We start from the raw sequence: 25,319 nt of genomic DNA on the forward strand, positions 1-25,319 counted from the left end.
CATTTCACTGTTATAATGCTTTCACTTGTCATTTTTAAAGGTTAGAGTTAAAAGGGTTAATTATGCCTCTTTCTTCAGAGGAATGCTAAGAAGGGGAGATAGCTAAAGAACCCAAATCAAGGTTCAACACAGATTTGTGGAAAGCAAAAGGTGTACTAGCTTGTTCTGCCATCAGTCTGTTGGTCCCAGAAACTGGGTGAGGCACAGGAAGGCAGTATGGAACCTCAAAGGAAACCAGTGACTTTGTCTAGTATAGGGAAATAACAAAGGATGCTCTCCACAGCACCCAGGAAACATCACAACTTTTAAAGGTACTATATCGCCAAGGGCTGATCCTGATTGTGATATTGCCTCAGTCCCACAAGAGGCATAATTAAACTCCTAGGTTATGTCTACACTGGCGGGTTGTTGTGCCAGAAATATGCAAATGAGGCTAAGTGTGGAATATTGCCGAGCCTCATTTGCATATCTAATGAGCCACCATTTTGCGGAAGAGGCTCTTGTGCCAGAAGGAGCATCTACACTGCCCATTCTTGCGCAAGAAAAACTCTCTTGCGCAATGCCCTCATTCCTGAAAATAATGAGTGTAGCGGCATTGCGCAAGAGACATAGCCCTATTGTGATTGTGAGATTGGATCTTATATAGTTGGGGGTATTTTAAGTTTTACGTTACACATATAATATGTAGCTCAATCAATAATAAAAAGCAATATCTATTTTTTCCTCACAAAAGCAACAACATTCAAGCAATAGTACTTGAAGTATAAAATCACATACTAATATCTATTTTCTTTCTCTGTTATTGAACTGGCATAATGACCAATCTGTCCCTATCCTTCTAATACAAAGATCAATTTTAAAAACTACAGTTCATATCTACAGTTAAAGAAAGATGAAAATACTGTTTTTCTATTAAAGAATTAGTGTGGAGCACAAGAAAACTATAAATATAATTAGGGTTTCTATTTTGCCATTTATTTTATAATACGATATCTGCTAAATTTGCAAGGTCTAATACCAACCAGGGAATATCTCAGTTCAGTGAAACTGTGTGTTTTTTTAAACTATAATTTATAGGGACAAAAAAAAGATATATTTCGGTAAACTCACTGCAACTGTAAAAAAAAATGAGACTGAATAACACTGAGGTCTTAACAAGTAACAGAATGGTTGCTTGTGTGGATAGATAATCGAGTAGATGTAAACTACTTTCATTATACTGTTGCTTACTGAGTAAACAGATATGAGAGACAAATAAGAGTTATAGGAAATTTACTGTGATGAGAGCAAGTAACAAATACTAATGCAAATTATTAGGATCATCATTTAATAATTCTTAATTTTCTTTTTTTAATGCAGCACTTTTTGCCCTAGTTATGTGTTATTATTTCAAATATAAAATAAGGAATATAAAAGTACAAGGGAGAAAAACACTTCTGCCACACCTGTTGCTTAAATATTATATTCCATATACAATGATACAATACAACTGCTAGTAAAATATGGCACTCAGGACCAGCTTATAGCTTTTAACATTATGAATCTTGTCCTTTTATGCATATTTTTATTTCACATCTTTCATTGTTAGGGTTGCCAGGTGTCCGGTTTTGAACCAGACAGTCCAGTATTTAAGCTTTCCGGTTGGAAAACAAATTGAGAAAATATAAATGAGAAGATATAAGTGTCCGGTATTTTCTAAATAAGATGTAATGTAGATTGTGATGTAATGTCAAGTGTGTCCGGTATTTTGGTTGAAACCATCTGGCAACCCTATTCATTGTATGTTTTTCTTGATGCTTTCAAATAATATTTCAAGACAGCAGACTACATCAAAAGTACAATTAAAGTAGAAAAACAGTGACATTTATAAACACAAATACACCATCTGAATACACGATGGTTAGGACTATCTGGGTAGAGCTACAGCTTCCATTTTCTCTTTCTCTCTCTCTCTCTTTTAAAGTTTATAATAAAACTTATTTCAATGGTAAGGTTAAAGGGCCCAGTCCTGAAGGCACAGAACAATTCTCCTGTATATGGATGACTCGTGCCAATAAAGGTTGCAGAACTTTCATGAAACCCACTTATGATAACTTCCTGAAGTCACTTTTTACAATGTGAACAAGTCTAAATAAAATATTTTTCTTTATAAATTCTGAAACGTTCCTTTGTTATATTAATTGAATATGTTATATTCATTGAAATATATAAATGATAAATGAAATGTATAAATGATGCCATCCACTAAATGGCCACATTGATTGCCTTCTTCAACAGCTTTGGCCCTCTTTCTCAATGTTTACTTTTCTTATCACCCCTCTTCACCTACTCATCCTAATTCCATATCACTATATTATTTCCCCCCTTTCCTGGCCTGCTTCAATTTATTCTACAACGTTCACTCTCCCTTCATACTGACAGAGGCGCACCTTCCCTCTACTGGTCTAACATCACTTCTCAGCTCTTCCTCTTGCGCCCTTTCCCTTCACCTCTGGCAACACCCATTCCAAGCCCACATTGGCCTTTTCACTTTTTTCTCTTCCTCCACTTCCTCTTATTCTTACCCTTTTCTCCACCAATCACTCCCGCTGGAATTCTGCAACATTATGCGATGCAGGATTTGCTCAGAATCAATGGTCGTTAGACAACTTTATTTTTCATGCAGAATTTGCTACTGTGGCTGCTCCCGCCTCCTATAGAAGGACGGGGTCCATGTGGTTGAAGAGTAAATAAGAGGATGCGGGTGCAGGACGGTATTGCCAGTGCTAGGCAAAAGACATGGAGACAGCAGGGACCCAAGAGCCTAGATACAGCAGCTATAGCTGCTGACACTCATTTCATTCACACTGTAGGCTCCCATGGGCATGGAAGACACACAGTGAGGAGAAGGGGAACCCAACGACTGGCAGAGAAGGGGAGCTGTGCCTTGTGGCTATGCTCCCTGCCCCTCAGGGGGACACTGCTAGGCAGAGCAGTGTAGGAAACGGGCACCAGGGTGCGTCCAGCACAGTGACTGGTTGCAAGCTGTGCTCCTCAGGCCACTCCCAAGAGTGCCACGCAGTCAGGTATGTGATGCCCTCTGCCCAAGGACAATGCAGGTTTCTGAGGAACTGTGGGACAGTCCAGCCACTGTCTACCTCCATCTTTGCATGCACTAACAGCCAGGGAGCTCCTCAAGCTCAGAGCTCATTTTTATTGCCTCAAAACTTGACGTAAGGTACACTAGGAAGTTTGTCAAGCATCAGCTTTTTAAGGTGTTGGACACATAGCCACCTGCATTTGGACAGTTTGCCCTCATACTCCTATTTCCTTCATGCTCTCTTTTTTTGTCCCATTGTCAGTTCAAAAGTTTTAATTCATTAAAGGTACAAGTATAAGGAAATCAAATTCCCTGCATTCCCCATGCTAAAAATGCTTGGCACTATATAAAGTTAATATGCCCCTGACGAGACTACACAGCATTCTGCAGAGGTACAGAAATAATATCTTTGTTCACGTTACATCCTGGGAAACAAGGATACAGAAAGCTTAAGTTACCTCCTGCCCAAAGTCTCACAGCAAATGAGCACCCAGAGAAAACCCTAGAGTTCCTGGTTCCTAGTGTGGGGTTCATTTAACAGGGCTGCACTTGCCTCACCATTTAGATCACAACTTTTATTTTACCAAGCACTGAGATTGACTTCCATATAGATTATTTTTCAGATAGAAACAGGGACAAGGAGCATTTTTTTCTTGGGGGTGTAAACTTTGTGCCCTAGTTTGAACATTAGTTTACTCAAAATGACTTAAAGGACAATGAACTTTGGTCATACGAACAATGTTTTGTGAACCATACTCTGCTTAGAGTGACAATCCACTAAAAAGACCTCAATTATAAGGCTTCCCTGATAATACAGATATTTTACTTCACTTTATTTTCTCTTAACAGTTGTGATTTTTACATTTTATATTTGATTATTTGAATGAAAACCCTACAAAATTCTTTTGCTAAACATTTTTTTTTCTTTTTGGATGTGTGTGTTATTTCATTTTATTCACCTGGGGTGGGTTCTGCTTCCCATGGGCATTGGGGCAGGCGGCCATGTACAATACCCTACTCTGCAAGTTGGGCCCAGTTTCACACACTCTAGGTATTGCAACCTGAAACTTTTTTGTCGCCTGTATGTTGTTACAAACAAACTTGCTGACAGGGTTGTTTTTTTAAATAAATTAAAATAATTGAAACTGACATGATTATAGTGTGTTTTTTTGAAAAAAATGCAGAATTTTAAAATAGTTACATTTATTTTGGCTTAGAATTTTTCCAGATGTAACCCTTGTCTCTTTTTAGTGCAGTGTAGGGGTGCTCAACTTCCTTTATGCTGTTCCCTGCTCTGGGGATCTTGCTTTATTTTTTTGAAAGCAGACAATCTGTGACATTTCTCTCACACACTTCCTCCATCTTTGTTCTTAAAGGCTTTCTCCCTATACCACAGACAGTCAAAGGAGAAGGCAACAATAGAGGCAATATTCCCATTCATCATGCTCTCCCTTTTCTAACTCTTTTCCCTCCTTCCTCTTGAGTTTTATGCAATCTGCTGACTAGCTTCCTCATCTCCTCATCCTATTTTCTCTTCAATTTGGCTTCCTGGTCCTCCATTTCCTTTCTTCCTAGTCCTCCTCCTTAATTCTTGATATCATTAACATGGCAGTTGAAGTTCTTTTCAAATTTACCATCATTCACTTCCTTTCCCACATGGCACTAAATTTACAACCATAATAAAATCTTACCACTTCTTCAAGTTAATAGTCTTCACTAAACCCTGGTATCTCTCATCTGTCACTTTCAAGTAGCTTTCTCTCTTTGATCGCTATTTATCATTAAAAGAGGTGAAGGAATAAGCAATCATCACTTGGGTTTTATTTTTTTTAAAACACCCTCTATTTATAATAGTGCATTTCACTCAAAATCACATCAAATTACTTTAGTAGCAATTTTTATGCACATCATATACACATCAATCATTCCACTCACCACTGACAAACAACAACAACACAGAATGCACAATTTGAAACAGGAAGGGAAGATGAGTTTGAAGAAAAGAAGTGAGATAATCATTTATAATTCATATACTGATTTTAATAGCATTCAGCATTCATGTCTTAGTTTTTTTCCTCCATAACTATTTAAATAATAAAAAGTTGTGGCCCCATATGGAGCAGAACTGCTGACACATTCTGTGGGACTGTGTCACAAATAACTCTAGTAGGGGAAACCTTCCCTGCAATAAAATGTATTTGGCCATAGCTAGGTGAAGAAACCACTCTAAACTGGCAATACAGAATAGACTCACTTCATGACAGAGTGAAGATGAGTGAGCTATGCCTGCTCATTGAGGGTATGTCTACACAGCAACATTATTTCAAAATTACTTAGTCCATGTCTACACAGCAGGTAGTTATTTAGAAATAATGTTGAAATACTGTCAAGCTGGAAGACTTCTTACTCTGACTCCTGTAACCCTCATTGTAGGAGGAATAAAGGAAGTTGGAGGAAGAGTGCTCTATTTCAAAGTAAGTGCTGTGTAAACACTCCAATTTCAGAATAAGGTATTTCGAAATAAGATACACAATTGACATAGCTCAATTTGCGTAGATTATTTTGAGTTAAGCCCTGCTGTGTAGATGCACCCTAAGGTAAAACATTGCAGTCATGTCTGTGAGAATTAGAAGCCTGCAATAGAAATAGTTGGCACGTCAATCTAATAGCTTTCAGTTCTCTGTCACTGGTGTGTAAAACTAAGTTCTCTGAGAACCATAAAGCTGGCATCTGAAGAGAACTAAAATGGGCTCCCCATCCCAAGACTGAAGCATTTGGCCATAGCACGAAAGTTGGTTGTGGATGGACAAATGGAACACATGCACACACATTGGCTAGATCTATCAACCAATGTAGGGATGTGAGGATATAGAAAGGCACTCTTACCGCAGAGTCCATCTGATGGTAGCTTGCTAGTTAGACAGATGTCTCTCAGCCCTGCAAGGGTTCTGAGTCGTAGCCTGATGTAGTGAACCACATACATGCAAGAGGCCATGTGACCCAAAAGTTTCAGTTTTGTGTTGTTGTGATCAGCAAACCTATGACAATTGATTGAATTGCTTGGAATCCGGAAGAAAGGCCCTGGCTTGAGATAATTCCACTGCAATCCCTATAAACTCTTAGGCTATGTCTACAAAGCTTCCCTCTTCTGCAAAAGCCTATGCAAATGAAGCATGGATTAGCATACTGTCACACTTCATTTGCATAATTAATTAGGAGCTGTTTTTGCGCAAGAGGTTTTTGCACAAGCGGGGGTTTTGCACAAAAAGATGCTGTGTAGATGCCACCTTTTTGCGTAAAAACGGCTCCTAATTAATTATGCAAATGAAGTGCAGCAATATGCTAATCCATGCTTAATTTGTAAAGGCTTTTGTGGAAGAGGGAACCTGTGTAGACATTGCCTTAATGTTCTGGACTGGGGAGAGGAGATATTTTTGTATCAGGGTAACACTAAGCACTTGCCATTTGGACTGGCCTTTGACAAGACAGTTATGTAGATAGGCATTAATATACACTCCTGCCCTTAAAAGGAATGCAACCACTATAGCCATGGCTGAGAGCAGCCTACTTGTTAATAGGTAAATTAGTCTCAGTTTATAAGTACTCACATTGGAACAAATATTTAATAATGGACTCTTCATTCTAGCACAGTGTTTCCCAATGGTGTTCCGTGGAATCCTGGGGTTCCGTGAAATGAAACTAAGGGTTCCATGAGAAAATTCTACTCACTCCCCTGCCGAGCCCGTAGGCAGCTCCCATTGGAGCTTTGCCAGCGGGGGTGGGCTTCTGGCGGTGCACAGCTCTGGCCACTCCACCACCCACTGTGGCTGCCCTACTACTGTGCATGGCGCGGCCCCCTCTTCACCCCACAGGACAGCCCCGTCCCACGGGGCCTCCAGTGGCCTGCAGCCTCCTCCTACTTGTGTGCAGACGGCGGCTTGTTACAGTGGCCACTGCTGCCAGCAGGGGAAGGGGTGGCCAGGTCTGAGGCACCAAGTAGCTGCTCCCAGACCTTGGTGTTTTTAAACTGCTTCCTGCGCCCTGACAAGGGCCACGCAGAACTCGGTTAGGGCTCTGCCCCCTCCCCTTGGGGTGAGCTTGGGCTTACCTCCCCCCCTCCCAGGGTGCACTTGGGCTTGCTGCCCCCCGTGCTGCCGCTCTCTCTCCCCTGCACTCCTCCCCACCCTGCTGGAGAAGTGGCAGAGTCTGGTCTGGTGGGGAAGGTTGGGGTTTCTACACCTCTCCCCTCGCCCTACCAGCGGGAAGCCTAACCTGGTGCTGCAGTTGTGCTGGGATCCCTGCTGCATGAGGGATACCGAGCTCCCTCTTCCACCCCCCTGCTGGGGGAATGACAGCATGCTGCCTGGAGGCTTTCCCTGATGCAGCAGGGTGCCAAGCCACGTACGCATTGCCCTCATGGCCAGACCCCTCACCCAAATCCCCTTCACTCACTCCCCTGCCAAGACCCCGCATTCCCAGCTTGCTTTGACACCCTGCCCCAAGTCCCCTTTTGTACCCTCCCTCCTGGCCAGACACCCTTCCTCAAGCTCTCTCCTGTATCCTCCCTCCTGGTCAGGACATTGCAGATCATCTTCACGATTTATACACATACAGCATGAAGTATTTTCCAACCATAAATGACAACAATAACTGGATTTGAAATCCATTAAGTATAACAGAAAAGCCAGTCGGTTTTTCTACACAAGATTAATTGAAATCACTTCAGACAGCCAATTAATACTAAAATTTAAATACGTTTCTCTGATTACATTTGGGGAGGGGCTTATGTCAAGAATATTAAGCTTTATCAAGACATGCAATTCATCAGTTGTTACCCTTCACCAGCACGTACTTGTACGAAACTGGGTTCTCAAATTATGCAGCAACAAAAATGAAATACAGAAATTGACTGAATGCTGCATGTGATATGCGAATCCAACTTTCCAGTATTAAACCAAATACAAAAAAATTTGCCAAGAACAAAAACAGTTTGCATTGAAAACTGCCAATATAATGAATATTAGTTTTTTAGCTTTATTTTTGTACACATTAAATGTGAATTTTGTTTTTAAATATGTTCAATTAAACTAATTGTTGATCTCATGACCTTGTTTAGCATTTGTTTATTATTATCCTTATTTATTTGTGGTCTACTTTTTCAGCTCCATATATAAGACTGTTATTAGGGGTTCCGCAAAATTCTTTCAAGCTTAAAAGGGTTCTGTGGCCAAATAAAATTGGGAAACACTGATCTAGCAGATAAAAGTATAACAGAATCCTGTAGCTGGAAGCTGATGCTAGACAAATTCAGACTGGAAATAAGCCATAAGTTTTTAATTGTGAGGGTAAACAACTACTGGACTAATTTACTAGTGACTGTGGTGGATTCTCTCTCTCTTTCAATTTTTTCAATCAAAATTCAATGTTTTCTATAAATGATCTCCTCTACATATTATTTTAGGGACCTGTCTTTTATGGGCAGTTAGACTAAGACTATGTCTACACAGCAGCGTTATTTCGGAATAACTCATGTTATTCCGAAATATCATAGTGTGGGTCCACACCACCAGCCTTTATTTCGAAATAATGTCAAGCTGGAGGACTTTTTACTCTGACTTCTGTAACCCTCATTTCATGAGGAGTAAGGAACGTAGAAGGAAGACCGTTCTTCCTTTGACTGCCTACTGTGTAAACAGTGCCAAAAGCCGAAATAAGCCATTTAGACGTAAGCTAAGCAATTGATGTAGCTCAAGTTGCATAGCTTATTCCGACTTTAGCCCTGCCGTGTAAACGTACAATAGAAGATCACAATCATTCCCTCTGGCCTTGGAATCTATGAATAATCACAAAATATCAGTATTATGCCATTTCAAAGTTCCTGTATGTTTTAATCACCAGCATTTCTTTTTCACTTTTTTTCCCTTCTACAACCAGTGTTAAAAAAAATAAATTCAATTTTAAACTCACCCTTTCGTCCCTGGGGTAAAAGAAAATCAAGCAAAATATCCTGTGGGAAAAAGGCCACGCACAACAAAAAGGATATATTTTTAAAAGCTCAGACCACTTTATAAATTGATCTTTTTCTTTAATCTTGATTGTATTGATTTTTTTCCTCTGGGAACAAATGTTGGTTTAATTTCTGAGATGAAGGCAAACTTTAAAAATGTTGTGAAATAAAATCCAGTCATGTCCAATGCTTTTCAAATATTTAATCCATGACTTGACTTAATCTACAGACCTCTCTCTCCAGTCATAGAATCATAGAACATTAGAATTGAAAGAAACCTCGAGAGATCATCAAGTCCAGTGCCCGGCCCTCATGGCATGACCAACCACCATCCCGATAGATGCCTAGACACCTATCCAGCCTGCTCTTAAATATCTCCAGCGATGGAGATTCCACAACCTCCCTCAAAAAAGGCAATTTATTTCAGTGTCATGCACGTCATTCTAATTAAAGAGCAAAGAATCTGGATAAGTTTATGAACAGATATAGGTTTGACTAATATGCATCCTGAAATGAGGAAATGCAGTGCCCTATTTTCCTGCATCAGTGAGGTCTAGAATAATTGTATTTGGCTTGTTACAAGACCATCTTTGAGAATGGCACTTCAAAAGCAAAAATGTTTTTTTAAGAGGAAACTAAATTAGGAAATATAAAAATATCTTTATGGTGACTAGATCATCGGGGCCTGATGTTTTTGTGCCTTACTTGATGGCTCTCATTGCTGCTGAAAGCCATTCTATGGACTCTGCTAGAAGAAAGAGTTATACAAAAATAAAGCAATTAACAGTATTTCATATAGATCAATCTTCACTATTATTTCAAAGCTTTCAGGATTGCACATATGACTCCTGCACATGAAGCACACATGACTCCTGTCTCTATTACAATGAAGATTAAAAACAATTACTAATCAACTGAAAAAGTGCTGGCATGAGGACAAGGCACAAATTTGACAAACAAAAATGGCTGACGCAAGGGCAGCCAAATAAAGATGGAGGGAGCTGTATAGGACCCAATAGATGGGAGAGAGGATAACGCCTTTAACAGCTGAACTTAAAGACAAAGCAAAAAGAGCATTCAGTAACACATCTGAAGAGGTGGGCTGTGCCCACGAAAGCTCATGATACCATCTACATGTTTTGCTAGTCTATAAAGTACTACCAGACCATTTGCTTACTTTTGTTAAAGGTATGCTGCAAAAATATATAAGCAATTAAACCAAAATGTTCACATGGAATAGTCATGAATATAACATATTAAAAAACAGATTTAAAACAAAAAATTGTGAAGGATTATATAAGTGGTAATGGGGATTATAAGAAAGATCCTGATGGACCTACAGGCTGTGTCTAGACTGGCCAGTTTTTCCGGAAAAATCAGCCGCTTTTCCAGAAAAACTTGCCAGCTGTCTACACTGGCCGCTTGAATTTCCACAAAAGCACTTACTTCCTACTGTAAGAAATCAGTGCTTTTTGTGGAAATACTATGCTGCTCCCGTTCGGGCAAAAGTCCCTTTTGTGCAAAACTTTTGCGCAAAAGGGCCAGTGTAGACAGATGAGATTTGTGCAAAAAAACCCCGATCGCGAAAATGGCGATCGGTGCTTTTTTGCGCAAAAGCGCGTCTAGATTGGCCACAGACGCTTTTCTGCAAAAAGTGCTTTTGCGGAAAAGCGTCCGTGCCAATCTAGATGCTCTTTTCCGAAAATGATTTTATCTGAAAACTTTTCAGTTAAAAGCATTTCCGGAAAATCACGCCAGTCTAGACATAGCCATAGTGTCTAAGTCAATCAGAATAGGGCACTTTTGAAAATCAGGCTCCCAGGAGAAAGCCCTACTCCTCCTCCACAATCACCGTGGATCCATTGACAGAAAAAAGCAAACTGACACCCTGCTTGCCCACATCCCTGCTCAACATAAACTCCTTGTGTAGTTTGCTTGGCAGTCAGTGTATTAGCTCTTGCAGGGAGTTGCCTCTTCAGAGTGGCTATGAAGAGGCTACATGGTTTACACAAAAATTCCTACCCTAATCATCCGCCCAGTTCTTGGCTCGGCTATGCAGGGTTTGAGTCTATGTGCACAAATCCCCCCAAAGGGCCCAGTTTTTGTCTTGCATTTATTATGCACATAAAACTCCCATGGACATAACAGGAGATATACATCCATCATACCTTCAAAGTTGGGCTCTAAGGGTACATCTACACAGCAACATTATTTTTAATAGCTAGCATTATCTTGAAATAACTTAGTCTGTGTCTATACAGCAGGAAGTTATTTCGAAATAATGTCGAAATACTGTCAAGCAGGAGGACTTCTTACTCCGACTCCTGTAACCCTCATTGTAAGAGGAATAAGAAGACACGCTCAATTTTGAAATAAGCTACACAATTGATGTAGCTCAATTTTTTGAACCTTATTTTGAGTTAAGCCCTGCTGTGTAGACGCACTCTAAGGGAGCATCTACACAGCACTCATTTCAAAATAGAGCACTCTTCTCCGACTTTCCTTACTCCTCGTATAATGAGGGCTACAGAAGTCAGAGTAAGAATTCCTCCAGCTTGACAATATTTCAACGTTATTTCGAAATAACTGCCTACTGTGTAGATGTAGACTATGCTATTTTGAAATAATGTTGCTGTGAAGACACACCCTAAATGTGTAGGCTAAAATGTTACAAATAAATTCATCTAAAAATTAAATTAGGTATTTGCACCAAGAAGAGAAAATCCTGAGGCTAGAATGTCCCCTGAAAATTAATGACATCACAAGCACCATAAACCGAAAAGATCTCTCTGTTTTAGAGGTGTAAACATCCATTAAAAAAGTGAACCAGTTAAACAATTATAATTATTTAATCAGTTAACCATACAACTGGGGTCCAGCCAGCCTGTTGCGAGCTGGGGGGGCTGCTCTGGCCAGCTGAGGTCCTAGGGCTACTCCCCCTGCCCAGCCTTCCAGTTAACAAGTTACCAGGAAAGCATGCTGGTAAGGCTAAAGTTTACCGGGTAACAGGTTAACCTTTTACTTTCCTACTCTGTATAACTTTTTTTTTAAACAACAAGTTTAAAAAAACCTGTAGGATCTAAAGGGGATGTAGAAAATTGAAAGATTGTAAAGGGCATGCATTTCTTGGTCTCCTTCTCTTAATACATTACAGTGAAGAAAACCCTCAGTTTTGAGATGTTCTATGACCTGTGTTTTACAGGAAGTCAGACTAGATGATCATAATCGTCCCTTCTGGCCTTGAAAACCATGAATAATCACAAAAAGTCAATTCTTCTGCTGTATATCGTCTACAGTACGGTGTCAGTATCAGCAGTTTCAACAAATGCGCTTCCACTGGTACACATAGAATACTCAAATTTACTTATGTTTTATAGTAGAACTGTTTATTAAAGTCTCCCTGTTGGCTAATTGAATAAAATTCAATCTTAGATGTCTTGGAATAAGCTGTGCCTCAATCCAACCAAGACTGAATTGCTATTGATTGCTACAAGATAGAGGTATGGGAGGGTTGAACTTCCACCACCTGAATTTAGCAGGGTCAGATATTATGGCAATTGATCCTAGTAGAAATTCTTAGTGTCATTTCAGTCTCTTGTCTATATCATGTCGACATATGAAAATTATATCAATGGAAAATTCAGCTGTGGTCTTGATTTCACACAGCTTATGAATATTGCCAAGATAAAACACTTGTTTTCTATGACTCAGAGAGATTCTTACTCCTGAACTGAATATACTTAATTATTGTGCTTTTCAGTGCTGGCTTTCCTGCTGTCTCAATATGCAATCTTTTCTATAGGTTCAGAAGCAGCAGCTAACTTTCTTACACTGGTTAAGTATAATGACATGACACTAGTATTCATTTCCCAGACTTACAGCACTTCTAGAACAGAAACATTGTTTTTTAAATACATCCCCCGCCATAAGTTAATAACATGTGATTAGTTTCAACTAGCCATACAGTAAATCCTGGCATGATCTTTTCCAGCAAAGATATAGAGAATTTGGGCTTGGATTTTTGAGATAACAAAAGTATGAAATTAAAAAATTCCCTATAGATTGAGGGACTTCAGAGCATGAAAGTCATGCCAGCCAATTTTAATCCTTTGCTGACTCATTAAGAGAAATCAGTAAAATACAAGGATGGTATGATGTGCATATTTGAATCACATACACTTGAAGATCAGTCATGTTGATTTTTGCCCATCTTTAAGTTTGAATTCAAAGTCACAGTGATATTTTAGGTGGACAAAAATGCTATTGTGATCTGAAACATGATTGCACAAATTTACAGAGAAACTGTTTAAATGCAGTCACATAAAAATAGGAAAGCATGATCCTGTGGCTGATTTCAAATTGATTCCCATTTACTCTCATCAACAATGTTTCCTCACATGAAAGGCATTAATATATTTACCCTTTACTCTCTCAAGGAAGTTATAGGTTTTCAATAAATCATTCTATATTACACATAATTACTCAATGTCAACATCATTATGCTTTTCTTCCCTCCCTTACATTACTAATTTAAAACTAAGTTTGCTGTGGGAAAAGAGAATAAAATCCTACAGGGCCTTAAAAATGAAGTATATTCCTATGAAGCTGCCTTCTACAAGATTTGGGGAGGTATTTGTTATATACAAGTAAAATGGTGACACCTAGTGGAAGTAATGATCAGTAAATAAAATGGCTACCTTAAAAAGAATAGAGAAATTCACCTCTCTTTTGTTTTACAGCTGTTTCCTTCAGGGGATCAGCATATTAGTTTGGAGGAAGGAAAGGAATAATAGGACAGGGAAGAAATAAATTAATTGCCTGAAATTCCGCTTCCTTAGAGATTTAATGTAGAATTCTTACTTATCCCCTTGCAATCCCCCTACTGCTGCCATACATTTGAAAAGTAAATTTTAAAAACAAAAATTGTAATTCGGCATATAACTTACATTCACTCCTTTAAAAAGTTTCCCCTTAAACAGAGTCCTACTAGCCTCGTGCTATAGAGCTAAGCCAGAAGAAACCTGCACAAACTGTAGATTTAAAACTAAATACAGGACTATGTAGCACTTTAAAGACTAACAGATGGTTTATTAGATGAGCTTTCGTAGGCCAGACCCACTTCCTCAGATCAAAGTTTTGATCTGAGGAAGTGGGTCTGGCCCACGAAAGCTCATCATCTAATAAACCATCTTGTTAGTCTTTAAAGTGCTACATAGTCATGTATTTTGTTTCAGCTACACCAGACTAACACAGCTACATTTCTATCACTATTGTAGATTTAAAGTTTCATTACATAGATTCACTAAATTCCACATTGTCAACACAATGCCATGAGCAAATGAATTAAAAGTTTCTAACAAGCTGCACACAGCCAGAATTCTGCAAGCTCAGAAAGAATCTCAGAGGTTGCACCTTTGCACGTCTTTTATAACATTCCGCTCAGCTATGACATCATGTGTCCTGGCCACTTAGAGCCAAGAGCGGAGGCCTGAAGTATGCAGAGTTTTCTTGAGTGGAAGAAACTGAAAGAGGGGAGCTACAAAAAAAAAAAAAAATCAATAAAATAATACAAAGTAAAGACGACGCAAGATGGGAATGAAAAAAGCTGAAGGAAAAGCGAGATTGAAGAAAGAAAAGCACATGGCATGTGAAACAGGATCCTGAGAAAAAGTAGACCACTGATCACACAACCACTCACTACTTGGGCTGATAATTCATGCTGAGTAAGGCAGTGATGAGAGCACTGAGACAGTGCTCAAGAAACAGTAACTGAACAGACCTAGCTGTGGGAAGCAAGGAGACCCACTGGACTGGGAAGAGTAACATTTAAACCCAGGGACAGCTGTTCTGTTTCTAAAGCACCCAGCATGTAGGCATTAACACCAGTATCTTGACCAGTTAGTTTAATGTGAAATAGTGCCCTCTTCTCTTTGGTAGCCAACATAGTTACATTTTAAAAGACAAAGAATCCACTACCATTTACGGAGTTATTTTTATTCCACAATGACAAGAGCAAAGCCTGGTATGTATGTAGAATGCTTTCATGGAAGGAGCTAAAACATAAGCCTGATTTAAAGTTGTCCAGCCTGCTTGATTGCTCTTGAACAACACAAAAGTGTGCTTATTATAAAATATGCAGTTTGCTTTAATTATTATTTGAACTATAATGTGCCATTTCCCAATTGAGAAAAATCCAACTTCAGTTGCCTAACCCAACTTGGCAGGGACTGGGAATGCTGCAAAGACAGCATGCTCAGCCCCAGGCTTTGTAGCATAATTGTTTCTAAACTGATTTTTTTTCTCCAGAGTTTGCCATAAGGCATCAGCTGCTCCTGAAAACAAGAAAAATGAGAGATCGGCACAATTTCATTTGGAAAGCAATGAATCCCTAGAAAACAAAATTGGGAAGATTAATGTGAACAAGATAGTTTGGATTTTTTTCCAAACTAATCAGGGTTGAGTGTATATCATGTCATTTTATAGTAAACACACCCTACCCATTCTCTACCATTTAAATTAGTGAATTCACGGGGAAAAAACCTGAACTAGTATGTTAAAAGACTATAAACACAAGTCAAGAATTTCAAATATTACTAGTTATTTCTGATGCCAGCATGTTGCGGCTGCTAATTTGCATACTGAAAAAGGCACAATCCCTGCTCTGAGGAGTTTACAATACAAAGACAGACAAATAGTGTAAGAGAAGGTGTACAAGATAGTTGTGAGTAAATATATTATATAAATATTTAAATAGAAAACTTTTCCCTAAAGACTCTTCAAGCTTATCATTGTTAGTCATTAACTTTTCCATTAAACAGAGGTGCATCTTCAGAAGGGACTTGAATGTAATGAGGGTAAGGGCATAAAAAGCAAACAATAAGGTACTGTATGTAACATTATTTTGACCACAATGCATATAGATTTGTGGTGTAAATGTAAGCCAGTAACTGGGGGTATGTCTACACTACCCCGCTAGTTCGAACTAGCGGGGTAATGTATGCATACCGAACTTGCTAATGAAGCCCGGGATTTGAATTTCCCGGGCTTCATTAGCATAAAGCCGGCGCCGCCATTTTTAAAAGCCAGCTAGTGCGAACCCCGTGCCGCGCGGCTACACGCGGCACGGGCTAGATAGTTCGGAATGGCTACGTAGTTCGAACTATCTAGCCCGTGCCGCATGTAGCCGCGCGGCACGGGGCTCGCACTAGCCGGCTTTTAAAAATGGCGGCGCCGGCTTTATGCTAATGAAGCCCGGGAAATTCAAATCCCGGGCTTCATTAGCAAGTTCGGTATGCATACATTACCCCGCTAGTTCGAACTAGCGGGGTAGTGTAGACATACCCTAACTAATTCTCGTTTTGATGATAGTTTTCTCACTGGCTTGGAAGAAACAGGATCCCATTACCTCAGTTTATTTGTAAAATAGTGATAATACCTACTTATTTCAAAGAAACACCACATTTACGAGGATTAGTTTGTTTGCAGTATAATTTGAATATGTAAGTATTATACACATAGTATTTTTATTAATATTTTAAGGAACATTACCTGACTAAAATCCTATTTAAAATTAGTTGTCTTACCTAAAGCAATCAATGTGCAAAAAATAAGCATTAAAATAAGCACATATAATTGGATGAAATCTCCTTAATTGTATAGGAGTGCCTCGATCCACATATTTGTAATAAACATAATTCTGCTCTTTTTTTATATCATTCAGACCATCGATTGCAAGTATGCCTTCAGAATTGCAGATGTTCCTATAACTATGTTATTTTCCTGAGGACTGGTTCATTTTCACCTTTAACACACATGGTATTGCAACCAGGTAGGAAACACAGATTTCTGAATACTCACCATGATAAAGAATAAAATTCCATGCAGGTTAGGCCGGAAGGAGCATTTATGAAAAAAGTAGAGTAAAATCAATATACCACCCAGGAAACAAAACACTTCACGAGTGAATAGAAGCCTTTATATTTTTATATGTCTGAACTGAACAGCACCTGAGTCTCTAGGGTTACATGTAAATTGGTTCAAGACATTTTCATAATGTACTAGGGGGCTGTGCCCCCTGCTTGCAATGCTTGCCAACCCCCCTCTCTCTGGCCACTTTTCCTTCACTGAGAGAGCCTGTTGATGCTGATGACGTCATTCTGTCGCCTGGCAGGAAAAATGTGTTTATATATACACACAGAGAGAAAAAAGAAGGAGAAACATTTCCCAATAAGTACAGGACAGTCTCACTACAACTACATTCTATGGAAAACTGAAGGATGGTTTAACACAAATTAAAGGGGTGACTTCAATCTAGCTAAACTGAGCTCTTCTGATCAAAGTCTATCACTTAACAACCTCGCTTGTACATTTTCTTCATGTGCCCTGGGTCCTACCATGATTATTAGCAGTCAATTATTTAAAGTATCTCTGACACACCTGGTGATAAAGTTGCCCCATTTCCCTAGCATTTCTCTTTTCGTTGAAGCTCTACAATAATAACTTCAGACTGACACCAAAGTAAGTTTGAATCACTTATCTTTATTGCATGTCACATAGTGTTTATGTGTATAGTAGCGGTCTGTAGGAACTATCATTGATAAGAGAATGGATTATTTTGAACTTGGCCCCTTCTAGAAAAATGCCTCATTTACTGCTCCTTTGGATGGATGAGAGATTTTGATTTCATAAGTTCACCTTTCCTGGACTTCTGCAAAAGAAAGAAATTGTCAAACAAGCTAAGTATGTCTAATTCAGTTAGACATAAGAGATTTCATTAGTCACATATCCAAGGTACATCATAGCACCAAGTGCTGTTTTCAAAGACACAGACTTGTAGCTGTATAGTTTCTCTGTAATTTTTTTATTTTGCTTTCCTCCATAACCTGAATATGCCAATGACTGAAATTTTACATATATATCCTCCCTAATGTAGGAAGCACAGTAGTATTGTCACTTGCTTACTCTGTGCACTGAATTAAACTTTAATAGTACTTCAAAATGTATGAATGAGTTGCTCCTTATTTAAAAAGAGAATATCCTTTAATTCACCTTCTGCCTTACACTAAGTCTCAAGTTCTCATGTTCCCATCACAGAGAAATGCACAGAATCAGATCTTTACAGATTTAGCAAAAAACTAAGTGCTTATACTCTCTTATGTCAAAGATATTAAATGTAATTCACTGAAACACACTACGGGCTGGTGGACACTACACAGTGAGGTTGACATAAGACATCTTATGACAAACTAATTATGACAGTGTCTACACTACAGCCTTCCTCCCACCAGTCTAAAGTGCCCTACTACACTGACGTAATTCCACTTTCCATGATAGGCCTAAGGCTTATGTCACTATGGTTAGGGATGTAGGCGACTAGTCAAGTAGTTAACTACCCGATAAACACAGGCTCATAGAGTAGTCAAGTGAGTACTTGACTAGTTACTTCCCCCCACTTTCTGCTGCCTCTGTTTCAGAGGCAGCAAGGGGGAGGGAAGGGTGAAGCAGGAGCCAGTGCTGGGGGTAGCTTGCTTAAAAGTCGATCCCCTAGCACCATCTCCGCAGTCCTGGCTCACGCCATCCCAGGGAGCTAACCCCTCTGTGGCTTTGCACTTCAAATGTAGTAAGAGCTCTGTGGACTTTTATTACATTTAAAGTGCCAAGGCGCAGTGGTAGTACCCCCCATATCGACTAATTGAGTAGTCGATGGAAATTCCATTGACTACTCGATTAGATAATTAACTGATACAAAAAAAGTGATATAATAACCTAGGCCTTTTCCTAGTCTACCTTATTATTTTAATGGAAAATCTCACTAGATATAAAAGGCCACACCCGTAGTTCAGATGCTGAGTTCCTTTTAAATATTTTAGTGAATCATGGGTTTGAAGCGGGGAACATTGGGTGTAATTCTGTGGTCTGTGTTATGTCAGACTACATAATCATAATCGTCTTCTGTTGTACAGGGCATCCGCGCTATAAGACATTGCAGGATACATCTGTTCCACACTACAGACTTTGATGCTTGTAGGAACTGATGTGTTATAAGTCCTCCCATTTCCCGCTCTTAAGTCATGCAAGAAAACCCCCTAATTTGCACAAAGGGAAGTCAGTCACAGGAAAAAAATTGCCTGCTTTAAGTTGTTTCACTGTAAATCCATGTTTTTTGGAATGCATCTTGGACTTATAGTGAGGACAGCCTGTATTAAAACTCTGGAAATGCACAACATGGAAGAAAGACTATATGGAAGAATGATAAATCAAATTCTTTTCTAGTAGTCTTAAAAATTTAGAAGATGCTTTATGTGACTTTTTCCATTTTCATTTTAAAAATAAGACAACAACTAACTAAAATCCTAGAAAATCATCTGTGGATGCATAATTTAACTATTCTGTGTTTACAAGAAAAAAGTCCAAGGTACTATTCTAATACCTTCAAAAAGATGAGTACCAAAACCCATCCACTCGAAAAAGAAAACACCTATTTTGCAAGCAATCAGATGGCTGATAAAGGCAGAAAGTCTTTACTACAGGGGTGGAGAACCTTTTCTGGGTCGCAGGCTGCTGACCCACAGAAAAATCAGGCAGGGTCCATACAAGCGAGAAGCAAAACAAAACAAAAAGCTCCCAAACCCTCACTGAGGCGGCCCTCGACCGAGGAGGAAAAAGTGACTCCCCACATTCCCCTGACACACTAGAGCCTGGAGTGGCCCAGGCTAGTACATTTTGTATGCTCCAGCCCCACAATGGGGCAGCAGGGGCACTGGACCACCATGCAGCTTCCAAATGCTGAGGGGAAGCCCTGAGTCTTGGGGGCGGGGGACCAGATCTGGGTAAGCTGAGGGCCACATTTGGCCCCCAGACTTTAGGTTCCTCACCCCTATTTTACTACTATAGCAGCACATATTTTCTGGATTCCTCACATATACCCAATAAAGACAGAATCCTTAAAGTTGACTGTAAAGTGAGTGATCTAATAGCAAAGAAAGTTCCAACTATATTTCTCTGGTCTCTCAACCAACCTCGGAGTTTGGCACAATATACAAGAGAAAAAATACCGTATATACTCGAGTATAAGTCGACCCGAATATAAGCCGAGGCACCTAATTTTACCCCAAAAAACTGGGGAAAAGTATTGACCCGAGTATAAGCCTAGGGTAGGAAATAAGGCAGCCTAGGGTAGGAAATGAGTCGGGGCGAAAGCTGCTCCGGTGCCCCTGGTCTGCTGGAGACCGTCTCCAGCAGACCAGGGGCACCGGGCGGGTTCCCGCGCTTCTGAGGCTTTGCCAGAGCAAAGCCTCAGAGGCGCGGGGAAGCGCCGCTGCTGCCGCTTCAATCTGGGTGCCTGTGGTCTGCTGGGGACCGTCCCCAGCAGACCACAGGCTCCCGGACTGAAGCCGCAGCCGCGGGGGGGGCGGGTCCCGCGCCTCTGCGGCTTTGCCCGCCTCAGTTCGAGATGCTGACTCGAGTATAAGCCGAGGGGGGCATTTTTCAGCACAAAAGCTGTGCTGAAAAACTCGGCTTATACTCGAGTATATACGGTACTGAAAATCTGCCTCTCTATTTTTCCTGACCAAAAAATCCCCAAAATCCTGAGGCTGCAATTTTATTCCAAAGAAAGCTAAGCTTTCTATATTTTGAGGGAGACTGTTACAATCCTGTTGGATAATATCAGAGCTACAGTGACAGTTTTGCACAATAGGACTCTTAAGTCTATATGAATACTGATTACAAGGAAAGAATTACAAGTTGAGAGATTTATCTGGATCAAATACTGCGCTTAGTGGTTTACTATATTACTATAATCCCATCTATTTATCAGTATCTGGTTTCTTCAGCTCTTCAAGAAAGAGACTGTCTGTTAAAAACTGAGCACATTTTGAATGCTACCACAAGACAAATAATAATTACAAAATGAAGCAATCCAATTAATTCATATGCCATTGTTATAATTAGGCCTTTCACTTGCTGTGTTAAGTAGCAAATTTTACACAGTAAACACATAATAAAGCTCTTAATGCAAAGGTGGGGAACTCTTTTGGGTTGGGGACCACTGACCCACAGAAAAATCAGCCAGGGGCCACACACAACTGAGAAACAACCCCTCCCCCCCCACAAACACTCACAGATGTGGCCCCTGACTGAGGAGGAGAAAAGCTTCAGAGGTAGCCGGATCTGTAACTGGAAAAACTTAAAAAACAACAAATAGTCTTGCAGCACCTTAAAGAGGAACAAAACATATAGATGGTATCATGAGCTTTGGTGGGTACAACTGACTACTTCAGATGAATGGAGTTATTAAAAGTAACTGGACTTATTAAAAGCTGGGGGCGGGGAACTGAACTCCCTTTGGGGGCCGGATCCAGGCAGCCCAGGCCTTAGGTTCCCCACCGTGTCTTAATGGGTTGATTTCTCTTGGCCTTTGTAACGGCCATACACCAAACACTTCACGGTGCATAGCTGAAGGTGTTTTTTCCATTCGACAACTACATTATACATCCCTTTCTTGGCATCTTCCACTCAGGGTATAATCCAACAAAGGAATTTAAACTTTATTGCCGAAAGGCTTGTTCACACATGCAAATAAACATCCGAGACACGCACCAATGACGTGATAACATTTCCAAAGCGTGGGTGCCCACCTCGCGGTACTTCTCCCCCCCGTGCTCCTTGATACTAGACACTCGGGCTCCCCTGCACTACAGCGGCACAGCCGGGGGGCCCTACCCTACTGTAGAGCCGAGGCTTCCTCTCTGGAGGGAAGGGGTTTCTCCGCAGCGCCGGTTAGTTAGGGCTGTTCGAAAGCGGATAATTGGGGAACTAGACGGGGGCGCTCAGAGCCCGCAGCCGGGACACCGTCCAGAAAAACCCCTCGTGCGGGGGGGGGGGGGGGGGGGGGCAAGCTCCCTACAAGCGAGACGCAACGGGAGTCCCGCGGCAGCAGCTGCTCTCCGCGCGGCCCGGCCTGGCTGCGCCCCCGCCCCGCAGAGGCCGAGCAGCAGCCCGGGGCGGGGGGAGGTCCCCGGCGCTACCTTCCCAGACGGTGTCGGCGCCGCGCCGCCGCAGGAACTTGAACCAGAAGGTGCCCGCGGCCTCCTCGTCCGGCAGCGCCGCCTCCGCCAGCCACAGCGCGGGCTCCTGGGCGGGGAGCGGGGCCGCCGGGCGCGCGGGCTTCATGGGCAGCGCGCGCTGCGGGTCCCACTGGCCCAGCTCCGGCCGCGAGCCGGCCACCAGGAGCACCGCGCCCCCCGCGCTCAGCCCGGCCGGCAGCACCACCCCGAAGCGGAACAACATGGTAGCGCCCGGCCCGCTCCCGGCCGCGGGGAAGGTGAACGAGTCCTGCACCCCCCCCCCCCCCCCCCCCCCCCGGGAGACTTGTCACCTCCCCACCGCTAGAGGGACCCCACATGCCGCGCGCTTCTGGGATGTGACGTCACCTGGCGCACGGGTGTGAGGCACGAAAAGCGGGCGCGCCACTTGTTGGTGTGTAGGGTCTCACGCGCATGTGCGGGAAGAGGAGGGAGGGGGGGATTGAGCGCGTGCTGCTCCCGGGGAGCCGACGTGTCGGGCGCTGGGCACGCGGCTCGTTCGGGTCCTAGCGCAGCTTGTGAGTTTAGCTCGCGTGGAACTGTGGCTGCCGCCAGCTCAATTCTGCAGCAGCCCCGGAGCCTCCTCGGGGGGGGGGGCTTCTTGCGGCCAGGGGACCCCTCGCTCGCGCCGGGAAAGTTCACCCCTGGAGTTGGCTGCAGTGGAAAAGTTAGCAGTAGAAGGGGCCCCACTGTGCGCAGCAGGGACGACACGGGGCGCTGTTACCAATAATCGCTTGAGTTCTACTAGCAAACCAAACAGAAGTCTAGTAAAGGGGAGAGAGAGGGACACAGAGCCCGTAAAATTTGCATTACTTGCACTCGCGCTATTTATATCTCCTGGAAAATGCCCCGGTGTGTTGGTCATCATTCTCACTGTTGTCATCAGCTTTTCTAATGTGTGTGTTAGGCTAATGCCTCCTAGTGGTTTATATATAGGGAGATTTTTACTACTTGAAGCTATGCACCCCACTTCTTTGGGGTGCCCCATTTACATTTGTGTCTTTGTCATAGAAACAGGCTAGCACAATGGTGAGTAATCTGCATCCCATTGGGGTTCTATTTGTAGCCTGAGGGACATTTTGTTTACTGTTGCCTGCCCACCGGATTGCCAGAGTCAGCTGCTTTCTGTCTGTATAGTTTGTTTCCTACTTGTGTTAAAGTACATGCACATACAGTAAGGCTACGTCTAAACTGGCATGATTTTTCACAAATGCTTTTAACGGGAAAGTTTTTCATTAAAAGCATTTGCGGAAAAGGGCATCTAGATTGGCACGGATGCTTTTCCACAAAAGCACTTTTTGCGGAAAAGCGTCCGTGCCAATCTAGGTGCACTTTTGCGCAAAACAAATCTGAGCTGTCTACACTGGCCCTTTTGCACAAAAGCTTTGTGCAAAAGGGACTTTTGCCCAAACGGGAGCAGCATAGTATTTCCGCAAGAAACACTGATTTCATACAGTAGGAAGTCAGTGTTCTTGCAGATATTCAAGTGGCCAGTGTAGACAGCTGCCAAGTTTTTCCGCAAAAGCACTTGCTTTTGCGGAAAAACTTGCCAGTCTAGACGCAGCCGGCAGGTATATGAAGCGAGTTATGTGCTCAATGCGTGCAACTTTCTGGAAGCCATGTGCTCCCTCTACATCCATCCAAACAACACGCTGCTACAGTTTAATCAGCACCGCCCCCTCCCCCCGAATTCTAGGTACGAAGGCATGGGTAGAAAAACTACCCTATTCATGGAAACCATCTTGGTTACAACAATCTTGCATTCCAGTGAGATGGAGGGGCACTTGTGGCCCGCTCACTAGCTGCCTATATTGCCCATCACTGATCCACACTGAATAGTTTACACTACAGTTTAAGCCCCCAATCTTGCAAACATCTTCTCACAGGTAGAAGTGTTTGCAGGATTGATATCGGTGAAGAATGTTAGCTAATGTGTTCAGTAGTGTCATTTTATGTATGGGATTGTAGGCAAAGTGAAACCTGTGGATGGACACGAGACAGGTAATATCCATAGGCGTGCGCAGCACATTTCATTAGGGTGTGCACCCAAAGAATTTTTTAAAAATGTACTTTACCCCCATTAGCCCTGACCCTGTTAGCCACGCTCCTGACCCCCAGTGGCCACACCTCTGGAGGCAACACTTTCTGGGCAAGATGGACACATGACCAAAAGGTGTCATGTGACCCCCCCCCCGGACTTTTCCCACTATCCTCCTACCAATATGGATTAGTTTGCCCCCCCCAAAACTCCCCTCATGCAACTATCCTGCAGTTGCATTACCCCAATGTGTAAGACATTAACTCAGGGTGGAGAGGCTGGGGGAAGTGTTCCCTCTAAGTTTCCTCCGATGAGCAGAATGAATTTTGAGTTGTGCATGTAGCTTGTTTGGATGTGTCACTCTGGCACCCAAGTTATTAATAAATATCTCATAAATCTCTACCTTTACCCTCTGTTGCCATGTCTCCTCCCCTTGCTCCATCAGCTCCCCTGGTGCCTGCTGCCCCCCAACCTTTCGCCCTCCTCTGCTGTCCTGACTTTTGCCCTTCTCACTGCCCTCAGCCTTCCTGAGACCTGCCCCCCTCCACCAGCCCTTCTCCCCCCCACCGTGCCTACTCCTCCAGTAGCCCCACTCTGATCATGTGAGCTACCCTTCCTCATCCCCTCTCGTAACACCTCCCTCTACACACCTGCCCTGCCTCTCTTCTCTGGTGCTGGTACCTCCCCTGCAGGTGTCTGCCCTTCTGCTTCACCCCCAGAATCGCCTGGCACCTGTACCTTCCATTACCCCTGCACCCTCCTGGTGTCCCCCTTCCCTCAGTGCCCCTGCCCCCTTTTTTCCTGATGCCCACCCCCTCACTACCCTCTGCCCCCATTCCCTTCATGCTCCTGTGCCCTCACACATGCCTTGCTCCATCCCTGCCTTCCTCATTCCCACCCCTTCTTTCAAGCCTTCTCCCAGCACCTCCCCTTCTCCTCTCTAGCCCCCAAAACCCTTACCCTCTCCTCTCCCGGCATCACCCTGTCCCCCCTCCCACTGACACCTCCCCTCCTGCCCTTTTCCTCATTGTCTCCACTTGGCCCTCTGGCATTTGCCTCTCCTCTACCCTGTCCCTTAGTGTTTTCCCCTTTCTTCTCCTGATCTTCCCC

The 25,319-nt window shown here is 42.3% G+C and overlaps 1 protein-coding gene and 1 long non-coding RNA gene across 3 annotated transcripts in view; both read right to left on the minus strand.

The window, feature by feature from the left end:
• Positions 1-22,435, minus strand: part of EPM2A (EPM2A glucan phosphatase, laforin) — a 57,871-nt gene extending 35,436 nt beyond the window's left edge. The window contains exon 1 of one of the 2 annotated variants that reach the window (XM_075924371.1): positions 22,115-22,435. In XM_075924371.1, the coding sequence (XP_075780486.1) occupies positions 22,115-22,376 (262 nt within the window). In that variant the 5' untranslated portion in view covers positions 22,377-22,435. Of the gene's footprint in view, positions 1-21,686; positions 21,828-22,114 lie in introns of those variants that run through there. The other variant, XM_025184112.2, reaches the window with a different exon arrangement.
• On the minus strand, positions 17,605-21,864 carry LOC142827903 (uncharacterized). The gene is made up of 2 exons (XR_012902705.1): positions 21,725-21,864; positions 17,605-17,793 (listed from the first exon to the last, which is right to left on the minus strand). It is a non-coding gene; the product is annotated as an uncharacterized LOC142827903 (long non-coding RNA).
• Positions 22,436-25,319: the final 2,884 nt, after the last annotated feature.

The sequence above is a fragment of the Pelodiscus sinensis genome, chromosome 3 (assembly GCF_049634645.1).
Source record: "Pelodiscus sinensis isolate JC-2024 chromosome 3, ASM4963464v1, whole genome shotgun sequence".
Lineage (NCBI taxonomy): Eukaryota > Metazoa > Chordata > Testudines > Trionychidae > Pelodiscus > Pelodiscus sinensis.